General features: G+C 35.2%; 3 protein-coding genes across 4 annotated transcripts; 1 reads left to right on the forward strand and 2 right to left on the reverse strand.

Moving 5' to 3' along the window:
* Positions 1-21: 21 nt before the first annotated feature.
* Positions 22-1404, reverse strand: LOC117786412. Of its 2 annotated transcripts, XM_034624652.1 has the most exons (4): positions 1277-1404; positions 1018-1193; positions 800-873; positions 22-158 (listed from the first exon to the last, which is right to left on the reverse strand). In XM_034624652.1, exons 1-4 carry the CDS (start codon positions 1348-1350, stop codon positions 48-50), a joined length of 435 nt encoding a protein of 144 aa, XP_034480543.1. In that variant the 5' UTR covers positions 1351-1404; the 3' UTR covers positions 22-47. The 2 variants fall into 2 exon arrangements, 1 of the variants encoding a protein (XP_034480543.1); XR_004617628.1 differs by lacking the exon at positions 1018-1193.
* A 906-nt stretch (positions 1405-2310) lies between these two features.
* Positions 2311-4126, reverse strand: LOC117786411 (microfibrillar-associated protein 1). The gene is made up of 3 exons (XM_034624651.1): positions 3977-4126; positions 2971-3913; positions 2311-2763 (listed from the first exon to the last, which is right to left on the reverse strand). Exons 1-3 carry the CDS (start codon positions 4044-4046, stop codon positions 2328-2330), a joined length of 1449 nt encoding a protein of 482 aa, XP_034480542.1. The 5' UTR covers positions 4047-4126; the 3' UTR covers positions 2311-2327.
* A 4415-nt stretch (positions 4127-8541) lies between these two features.
* Positions 8542-11735, forward strand: LOC117786410 (sodium-coupled monocarboxylate transporter 1). The gene is made up of 6 exons (XM_034624650.1): positions 8542-9240; positions 9300-9461; positions 9521-9636; positions 9909-10268; positions 10412-10876; positions 11075-11735. Exons 1-6 carry the CDS (start codon positions 8587-8589, stop codon positions 11355-11357), a joined length of 2040 nt encoding a protein of 679 aa, XP_034480541.1. The 5' UTR covers positions 8542-8586; the 3' UTR covers positions 11358-11735.
* Positions 11736-11782: the final 47 nt, after the last annotated feature.

An 11782-nucleotide genomic window follows, 5' to 3' on the forward strand; every position in this document is an offset into this window, starting at 1 on the left:
CAATTATTACTTTTTATTACAATTATTACATTTTACTACAGTTAAATTTAAATTCGTCTGTATTTTTTATTTAAAAGCCGGGAGCTTCTGCTGTACGGCGGCGGCACACTAACATCTGGCGTTTGTGGACTTTTTTCATCGTCACTGATCTCTATGACCTGTTGAATGTACAATAAATAATATAAAAGATATTTACAAAATGTCTTTAGCTTTGTTAAATTAAATTAAATTGAAATCTAAAATATCTTACACAGTTACTTATAAACTAATGAAACAAAATTTATGTATGATTCCGAAAATATTATTTAGCGTTTAAATAAATTTTGTTAATAATTGCTTAATTGTTCAATTTATCATAAAATTACAAAGAAGTCTGTCAAAAGACCTGTACTGACAGTTTGAAATCATTTTCAAATTATATAATTTAAATATATTTGTATACTAGAACTCAAGCCCAACAGAATATCTCCCAAGCTCTACACACTTTTGCGAGATTTTCGGTTGGTTTTCATTTCTGTGCCATCCCTGTATATGTATGTATAAGAGGATGCATCGACTTTTTACAAAAAATTGTAACAAAACTTCGTTGTCTACGGTCAATATAACAAAATATTTATTATTTACTGTCCTTGTTAAAAATTTCAGAATATTAAATTTTTAAACTCAAAAATTAAACTCATTTCTTGGTAAAAACATCTTTGATTTGACTATAGATTACGAATGTGGGTTACCATTTTTTTGTTTTGGGCCCATACAAATCGATGTACCCTTATTTATCCCTGATTTTACTTAGACTTACCGACTGCGAGTCATCAAATGAGGATAGATAAATTATGCTACAATCCGTTGGCTTTGCCATTTCCATGTCACTAGCTGCAAAAAAAATTGAGATCAGTAAATAGATATCTGATATAGTCGTCCGACTTTAACCAATCCAACGGCCTCTATTTTCTTAATTAATTTATTGATACTTTTAATAACCTAGAATAACCCCTGTATTATTAGAAGATCACTTACATATATTTGCAAGCGCACTGCGCTCCTTGGCTTTATCTTCTTCTTCTTCCTGTTTTTTCTTCAACTCCGCTTTCTTGGCTTTAATTAGCGCTGGAAAGTCTATAACAATGTCCACACTAGAATTTCGGCCCCTGTAATTGTTTGGCCATCCCGTAAGCCTGCTCACAGGCATCCCACTTTAAACATTATATGTAATTCAATTAAATGTGATAGAATATCATTAAACATTAGTGTATGTTATTTAATTAAATTTATTTACCGATTGAAAAGCAGATGATTGCGCAATTTTTCCCGCCATTCCGGAGTGTCTTCAAATCTTTCTAGGCCCGACATACTTTTTTATTGCCACACAAAATATAAAATAAGCACAAAAAATAAAACATAAAGACAATAAAATGAGAATTAAAACAGTGTTGATCTATGCACTAGACAATGAATGCAAATAACAGTTATAATATCCCATTCTGCTTTGATTCGCATCTGCATCATAATGTTAACAGCACCATGGTGAAATTATTACAAGGTGGTTTATTCACTAACCATTGTATATTTTGCTCACGATTGCACATTAATTAATAAAAGGGTTTTTTAAATTATATTTTTTTCTCCTTCTCAATAAAAAAATGTATTTAAAATTATAATTATAATAATATGTAAGAGTTGTGGGTCTAATATGCTAAGTGCCACTGTACATATATTCTTGATCATTATCAACAACGGAGTCGATTTAGCCATGTCCATCTGTTTGAACGCGTCGATCTCGGAAACTATAAGAGCTAGAGGCTGCAAACTTGGTATGTACAGTATATCCTGATTAAATTTGTATCAAATCCGTTAACTATATTGTATAGCTGTCAAAGGAAGGATTGGCCGATAATTAAGATTATTATTCAATTTGTTGTAGTTTCTGGAGATGTCTCAAAGAAACGCGCAGATTATGAATTTTCTTTTGTCTTATACATACTTAAAGGATTTTGTTAAATTGATTCGCTGTATCATAACAATAAGTCGAAACTTTAACACAGCGCTCTGCAGGGATATCATATTTTCGGTATTTCATGTCGAACAGTGCCTGAAAACAGCGTGTGCCTGTTGATCACCTTGTTCTTACATTCCATTTTCGATATAGTTCTAATTCCGGATTGGTCATGTTCAAAATATTTCCCAGATATATTTCAATATATATGGATAGATTTCTCATTGGGACAGAAAAGCAATAGATATTTAGAGAGCTGGATAAGATAATCTACATTATTTATTGTAAAAAATTTGTTTTTACAGTTTCTATTTTTATTTTTTTTTGTTAATTTCTATTCCAACTTTTTTCGTTTGGAAGCTGTTGGTTTGTCAAATTGTTGTCGCATCCCGCCAGCATGTTCATTATGAAACTTCATGTTGTTGGACGTTTCGGCATACCAGGGTGAATCGAATTTGGTTGTATCCTGATCGACTAGATGCGTGTATTTGGTGCGACCGCAGCGTCCAAAGTTCTTCACCTGCATCACTTTGGGCAGAATGGTCTTGTCGAAGTGATCCTCGAGCGTGGCTTGAGCAAAATCTCGCTTCAGCACATCGTTCTCTTCGTCCAGATAGAAGGCACCACGATGATAGTATTTCTGCAGGAATTTATATTTGCCTTTGGTTGCCTTGTTGGTGACAAGCTTCGGATTCGAGCGCAATTCCTGACGCCGTTCCTCCTCGGTCAGATTGCGCATCCGTTCAATTTCCACTTTTTCACGATCAGCACTGCAGATACAAAATATCATTAGAATCGTATTAAATTGAGGGATCTATTTAAAGAGATGCCTTATACGAATACTACTCAGAAAACGAAATTTTAAATATGAAATTATGAAAACCAAACTATTAAGCATTTAATTTGGGTTTCCTATAATTGTCTTAGTTTCTTTCCTTTTTTTTTTTGTATGAGGGATCTATTGAATGGATACTCACTTGTCCCGCTCCTCGCGATCCCGCTTCATGCGCTTGAGTTCCCGCAGTTTCCACGCCTCGTACTCCACCTCGTCGTTCTCGTCGGCGGTGCAGACATCGTCGATAGACGCCTCGTTAGTCTCTGGCTTGATTTTCTCCAGGTCCTTCTTCACACTTTCCTCCACCAGGCGCAAGGTGGCGCGTCTTCGTTCCTTGGCCGCTCGTTTGGCTTCGGCTTCGAGTTGCTTCTGTTTTTGGGTCTCTCGCTCCTTCTCCTGGATGGTGGCACGATCTCGCTTGCGTACAAACAATGGCTTTAGTCGTGGTTCATTCTCCTCCTCGCTTTCCGTCTCCTCCTCATACTCGGAGCTCTCCGTTGCGGATGATTCTGTTTGTTTTTCATCCTCCTTCTGCAGCACTTCCTCCTCGCGTTGTTGTTGCAACATGCGTGCTCGTAGCTTTAAACGTCGCTTTTCCAATTCCGTATCACTCAACTCCGAATCTGTATCGGATTCGGATGCGAGTGTTATTTTATTGGTTGCCCGTTCCAGACGCTGTTGTTGCTCCCGGGATGACTCCAGAAATGGTTCCTCCTCTTCCTCTTCTTCGCTGGCACTCTCCAGCATTTCCGGCTCATGGATGTGTCTGTGTCGTTCCCGTCGCTCTCGCTCCAAATCCTCCATTTGAATGGGACGCGCACGCAAGCGTCGCAAGCGCGGATCATCCACTTCCGCTTCCGCTTCATCCTCCTCCTCTGCCAGTGTCTTCTCCCCCTGCCCCTGCCCCACTCTCTGTCGCGCCAATTCAACTTTGTGACGTTCCGCCTTGTGACGCTCCATGCGCCGTCGATTGTCCACAAAGTCATCGTCATCGCTAGAATCGCTGCTGGAATCGGCGCGTGCATAATCGGGTCGCTTCCCTGATATATAACGTTGAACCTTCACCTTTTGCATGGAAATCTCGCCTGAAAAATACGCAATTAATTCAACACTGTTCTCTCGTCTCTATAATTACCAAATACCCTTACCCTTCTCATTCCGCACGGGAACTGCACCTGCGGTGCACTGTATCCCAGTTTGGGCTGCTAGGTTGCTCATATTTTATGTGAAATGTGAAATGAAAAATAAACAAACAAAATTACTTGTTTCTTTTTATGTATTTGCCGCACTAGAGTTGTCGCTCTTTCGCTTAGCGTTGCCAACTATTTTAGAGCAACAAAAAAGCTGAAATTTCGATACGATAAAATAGCTAAAAAAAAGCCACCAATTTTATAAACATCAATTATTTTCAATTATTTATAAAAAAAAAATCAATTATTTGAATATTAAAAATAAAAAGCAGTCATTTTGTTTTTTGCATTAATATTTAAAATAGCCACATTTTTGGCTTATTTTGAACATTGTGCTAGCAATCGAACTTTGAAAATAGCCAGAATTTGGCTAAGCCAAACTGCCAACAGTGCGATTTAGTTCTCAACAAGTTCAAATGAACATGTCTTTCAGAAGAAGAACTGAACAAGTTTATTAAGTTGTTTATGTTATGTTAATAACATTTCAGTAATATGTTAATGTTTGCTAGAGATTTCATATGAAATTAGAAGAAATAACCGGCTACGATAGTTTATTTTTGCTTCTACTTAGTTTATTTAGTTTAGTTTATTTTTGCTTCTACATATAGAAAATATATGCTAACCATACTTAAAAATTCGAAGTATAGGGAAGTGACACATCGAAAATATGTAATTTTCTTTTAATTAACAATTTTGCACATCGAGCATTTTAGCAATTTTCGACGCCCACTATCATTAACGGTGACAATTATCAATTGACCTTTAACGCTTTCTTTTCGATAAGTTCAAGGGGACCGAGACGACTAGTTATACGAGGGTTCTGAATTTATTGAGTAAATGCATAATAGAAGTAATTTAATATTTGTAGCTGAATTAGAGTAGTTATTAAAAATGTCTGATCAACCTCAAAAGTCATACATGTTATATACGGGGGGAATAGGTATAACACAAACTCAACTATAACTCTGCCAAAATGAGCCCAATTATCATTTGGAATACCATTCTGATCATTATTTAGTCTCAAAATTGATTCTGTAGATGAGTTAGAGTTGCTGTTAAAAATGTCTGATCAACCTCAAAAGTCATGAATCATGGAATATGTATAGCACAAACTCATCCATAACTCTACCAAAATGAGCCAAATTTTCATTCGGAATACCTTTCTGATCATTACTTGGTCTCTAAATTGATCGTGGATCCCAAATAAGATTAAAGCAACACTTTTAATTTATGTCATTTTAATTTTTGTTGTTGTGTGTGTTGTTCTATACATTGTTAATAAGTTATAATTTTCAATTTAGGGACTTAAATATTTCACGTATGTAGCTCACACGTGCATATTTGAAACCCATGTGAGAAATTTCCAGTATTTATATATTTTTCTATGTGTGCTCTCTGACAATATTTTCAATTCCAATTTCTAATACATTTCAATTAAAGAGCAAAAAAATTGTAAACAAATAATTTTCTATTAACAAGAACGAAAGTTTGATGTATGTTGTTCCAGATCAAACTCGTTATCGTTATCCAAGCTGAGAACACAAAATATGCATAACTGGAGACGAAAGACCCCGTATTAATTGAGTCGCACAGATATTTATATTAAATGTGTATGTATTTTTTTATATATTCAAATATTAATTGGCGCTCTGTTTTTGCGACTTCCTTGAGTTATTTACACATTTGAAATATGTACATTTCATATGGGGCGGCACCATAAGATTCATCACTCAACCCCAAAAAGTTATTAACATATGACGCTTTATTGCCCAACAATTAAACTGTTGCACGCAAATCGAGAGAGTGTGTTGTGTTGTGTGTTCTGTGTGGGTGTTGGAGTCGTCTCCGATTAGCCTTTGGCTGTGTCTCCAATTGTTGATGGGTCTGTCTGCCTCGAGTGTCCGCCTTTAAGAAGTTGTCTCCGGTATTTTCCGGCATCTCCGGTAAAAGATCAAGTTATCACTTTTAATCGACTCCTTTTATATCGAAATTAGTATAGAACCTCTTAACGAAATAGTTGTTCCATATTAATATTTAATGCACGATTCTATTTTTTCCGTATTCCCACACATTTATTTTTTAATATAATGAATTAATTATTTTTGTTTTTTACCTTTAAAGATTTAATTTTATTACTTAATATAAATATTTTTTATTTATCATCTTATTTTTTCCTTGACAATATTTTTGTCGTTGACTGCTTTAGTTAGTTTAAATAAAAAATAAATGAAATGATCAAATAATTAAAAAATAAAGTTAATTCAATTAAAGTCTTAATATAATATAATATATTGTGATACAACAATTTTATAGATTAAATAAATAACAATAATTTCTTTATATTAGTTAAGCTCTTTCCAATTGTTGAACTTGCGATATTCATCTTAATTTGTTAGCCATCATTTTTCTCTTTGCTCGTTTTTATTTTTATTGCGCTCTTTTGTTACCCAAGAAACAGTTCGCGAAGCTGAAACTCTGTGAATTGATGATCAATCGGCTGACTGACGGTCATATAAAAGCCCATAACTGTCGCCAGCTACAGCTCATTCATTGGAAAATTGTCGAACAGTTCGAACTACCTATTAAAAAGTCGAATACAAAACAAATTCAGTTCAGTTAAGTTCTTAAAATAAAGCAAAGGATCGAATTAAACTATTTGAAAACACGATTAATAACGGGATATGTTAGAATTGTGAATTGAACAGTGCTGTGTTGTATTTTTTTTTATATTAATTGAAACAACGTTAATGAAATATAAAAATAATCGTGGTACAATCTTGCAAATACAGTTTAGAACATTTTTACTCAATTTTGTTTTAAAATAACGAACGTGTATTAAAACTGAAACTTTGGCGAAACTAAAGGATTTTTTGTACCAGGATTAAATAACATTTAAAAAGGTGAAAAATATTTATCATAAATATGTGAAAATTATTTATAATTAATTTATTGTTTCGAATTAGTGCAGTATCTGCACATCTGTTTATATAATTGGGATTGTATCGTTATTGATTTAACCCTGGATATATATATAATAGTTAAATATTTTACAGACATGCGAAGCTTTTGAAAGGTTATTTAATTACAAAAAATTAGATCAGAAATAGAATTAGTTATAATTTTATGGTATCTTTAAAACTTTAGAACTAGTTAATAGACGAAGTTGATCGCATTAGTTTTTAACAATCAGTTGTTGTTAGTTGCACTCAATACTAAATAGACTTGCAAAATTTAAATTTATTACCCTCACAAGCAAAATACATACAAGTATATAACTAAAGTAGAGTACGCCTTAATAATTAAATCACATGGTTAACCGATATCTTCAGAGTAAAAAGCTAGTAATAAATTGTAAAAAATTTCTGTAAATATGTCAAATGGAATTGTTTATTATTGTTAAAATTGTTATTATACATGAGACATGAGAAGAGAAGTGAGATACGCGCATATCAATTGACTTGATAAGACAAAGATGACGATGAGATGAAGAAAAATGGATCACATTGCATTTCGCAGTCAAAGGTGACGAGAGCTTCACGTTGAACACAGATTGTAAGACATCGAGACATTAATAACAAGCAGAATCTTTTATCATTAACCCCTTTAGGCTGTTCTCCTTGTCTCTCTTAGCTTCTTCTCTGCATCACTCTTCAGACTACAATCAATTTCCAGTCGAAACTGGCGTAAGGCGGCTTAAAATATCCAATCGAAACCAGTTAAATTCGCTTAAATCTCACTTGCTCCAAGCGCCAGGAGCTGTGAGTATACTCAATAGTTTTGCAGATTGCATGTTCATCAGATACAGATACAAATTCAGATAAAGATACAGACACTCGTACTCGGCTTGGGATACAGAACTCAACCGACTACTTTTTATTCCGACTGCATTTCTCAAAAATAACTTAAATTAATATTGGATAGTTTATTTGCTATAAGAATAAGCGAAAGTATCCATCAAATTATAGGTATATATCTAAAAAGTATTAAAAAAAAAATAAAGACTTTTTCGAAGAGGCATTTAAATGAAATTGTTGATGTAACCAAATAATATAATTGTAATTGATCTTGATGATTGGGCCACTGGAATGGTCCCGAGTATGAGAGTATCTTACAGAGGCATTTATACATCTTAATTAATTAACGACGCCTACAGCTCTTTGAATTGTAATTGCCGCCTCTCCCAATAAGAACTTGAACTTGTCATTAGACAACAATTTATGTATTTTTTTTATTAAGTTATTATTTTGTAACTTTATTATTGCAAGTTAAATTTATAAATTAACAATCAAATTAAATTAAAATTATATAATGAATATTAATATTAATTATTTTTTTATTATCTTTCTTGAAATTTATTTTATTTTATTTATTTATGAATATCTATATATACCCAACTCCTTGACTCACTCACTCACTCACTGATTATAGCACAGCCCAAACCAATATGTAAATATATAGCTTAGATAATTAAATATAAATATATTCTAATAATCAATTATTTTACTATCTTTCTTCAAATTCAGTTAATTTTTTGTAGTTCTTCAGAGCAGCTCATCAGATTTGCGAAAATGTTTGCTACAATCTTAAAATTATTGACCTTGTGTGCCCTTGCACATTTTTTAAATGGCCACACAGTGAAGGAGCAACCGATTACAACCGAACAAAAGTATCTGATTGTGCGTGGCGAGGCATCTGATGGATCTGCTGGCTCCCAAGAGCATCTGGAGTTCAATGATGCAGCCAAGTTGCTGTTGACTTCCTTTAAGGCACAAAAGATACCCGCTAACCATGGCATGGATGGAATTGAGGAGTGCAGTGAACCAAGCCATAAAGCCTCCTTTGCTGGCATTGATTATGCAATTCTGCTGTCCATGCTGGCTGTCTCACTGGGCATTGGCATCTTCTATGGCTTCTTTCAAACCGGTGGCAGCTCCTCCAATGAGTTTCTGCTTGGCTCCGGCATGAATCTACTCCCAGTTACGCTCAGTTTGACAACGAGCTTTATAACAGCAATTGAGCTACTTGGTAATCCCTCCGAGATGTACTTTCAAGGAACACAGTTTGTGCTTATTGTAATACCCATGGTCCTGGTCATTCCTGTCGCCGTGAAGATCTTTTATCCCATCTACTTTAAAATGGAACTAACCAGCTGCTATGAGTATCTAGGCATACGCTTTGGCAAAGAGATTCGCATTCTAGGAGCTGTCCTCTATGTCATACAGGTGAATATTAACTCACTGGAGAATTTAAGAGATCAATTATAATTCTCTTTAAATTCCAGATGTGTTTTTATACCGCTGTTGCTGTACTTGCTCCGGCTATTGCTTTGTCCAAGGCAACGGGATTGGATACAAAGATTGCAGTGATCCTAATTTACGTTGTCTGCGTCTTTTACTCTTCAATGGGCGGCATTAAGGCTTGTGTCATCGCAGATTCCTTTCAGGTGAGTGTATTTAACAAAGTACAATCATTAGATACTATTCTAATCATAATTGTTTATAGGCTGCCGTTTTGGCCGTGTCATTGGTACTGATTGTCGGTCTGGGCTCATTTTATAGCGGCAATCCAGTGCAGGTCTTTCAAACTGCAGCTGATCGCAGTCGCCTTGAATTTTTCAAGTGAGTACCATTAAATTAACTTAACTAAATATTATTTTTATCATGAGAATCACATTAAGATCGGGCAAGTAGAACGGCAGCTATCTCAATTAAATTTTTTCAAAGAAATACAAGTAATTTCTTTAAAGTAATTTTATATATATTGAAATAAGTAACGGGTATCCTATGGTCGGGATCTCGAATATAGCCTTTCCGACTAGTTTTTAAACTTGAGTGGAGTTTCTTATTCGTATACCATTTTTTATTTAATTTTATTTTTCATTCCTTTACAGTTTTAATCCAGATCCAACTGTACGCCACACTGTCTGGTCTGTGGTCATTGGCGGCTTCTTCTATTGGACCTCGCTCTTCTGCACCAATCAGGCTTCTGTGCAAAAGTGCATGTCTCTGAAATCCCTTAAGCTGGCAAAGATTGCATTGGGATTTGCTATAATTGGACTGATTATCGTATTTCTACTTAATTTCTATACTGGCCTGATGGTCTTCAATCATTATGCGGATTGTGATCCATTGCTTGTGGATCGCATCACGGCATCGGATCAATTGTTGCCCTATTATGTGATCAACACCTATGAGAATATCTATACTATAGCTGGAATCTTTGTGGCAGGAATCTTTGCTGCGAGCTTGGGGTAAATTCATAAATATAAAAGTCTTTGTCCTGACTCACTCATTCACTCAATCACTCACTTATCATTACACGACTCACGCCATAATGCCTAGAAAGCTGAAATTTTCACACAACATAGCTAAGACAACCAAAATTATTCTGCAGGACTGTCGCCTCGGCATTGAACTCATTGTCAGCTGTCACTTGCGAGGATTTGCTCATCAATGGCATGAACATTAAGATTTCACCTGAGAAAGGTGCTACATATGCCAAATGGATGTCCTTGGGCTTTGGTGTGGCCTCCTTTGGCTTGGTATTCATTGTGGAGCATCTGGGTGGAGTTCTCCAGGCGACTTTGACCCTAAATGGACTCATTGGGGGCGTTACTTTGGGCCTCTTTGTCCTGGGGATTGCCTGCAAACGGGCGAATACCAAGGGCGCCTTCTACGGCGGTCTGTTATCCCTAGCCTTGGTCGTATTTGTGGGCGTGATGTCACAAATTGTCTCTCTGGAAATTCCAACGTTGCCCACTTCCGATGAACAGTGCGATTGTCATGTGAATGTGACAGGAATCATCGGAGACTTACTCAGCGAAAGCTTGCGATCAGAAACAGTTCAGGAGGGATTCGCGTAAGTAAAAAAATAATTTAGTATCAAACATATTGTACCCGAAAAAATTTCCTAGAAGATTAAAAAAAACTGTAATATATTTTAAGGTATTTGAATATAAATGCTTTGGAATAATTGGCACATAAAAATAAATATTAAATAACTTTTCAATTTTGAGCAAATGTTTATTAAATCTGAATCGTTCTGCTCCTTCAACAGATCCTGGTCAATATTCCGTCTGAGTTACATGTGGTTCAGCATGATCGGCTGTTTGTTAACCGTATTTCTGGGCTGGCTTATATCGCTTATCATTGATGCATTGCAGAGACGAAGTGTTTTGAAGATAACTGGAAAGGGCATTGATAATCCTGCCATCTCTGATGAGGTTTTCAAGAGTGATAGTCCTGTAATGTGCACCACATTGAAGCCAATTGAGGCAACAAGTGTAGAAGGTCATATTAATCTGGCCATACGCATCGACGATGAAGATGATTCCAAATAGGTTTTCCACACGACAACCATGCAAAATCGAAACCAAAATAATATATATTCCTGATACTGTTACTGAACCTGTTACCGTAACTGTAACTGTAAGTGTAACCTCCATGTACAAAGTTATCGTATAATTTGTAGTTAATTCGAGTCGCAAACCCTATTTACTAAGTTTAGTCGAAAGAGTGATTTTTCATTTTTAATTAATAAGCAATTATCTGCTATTCCAGTACAGTATTTTATAAACTTTACTTACTATGTACGACTATCATTAATATGTGTGAATTTATTTTAGATCTAGGCTAATTTACAACGCCTTTTGTTGCGTTAACATTAAACTCGTAAATTGAATAAAAGCTGTACAATGAGTACTGTGAGTACACTGAGAGTGAGATTACTGCCTTAGCAAAGACACAAACCATCAGCAGTACGGGC

Source organism: Drosophila innubila (assembly GCF_004354385.1).
Source record: "Drosophila innubila isolate TH190305 chromosome 3L unlocalized genomic scaffold, UK_Dinn_1.0 0_D_3L, whole genome shotgun sequence".
Classification (NCBI taxonomy): domain Eukaryota; kingdom Metazoa; phylum Arthropoda; class Insecta; order Diptera; family Drosophilidae; genus Drosophila; species Drosophila innubila.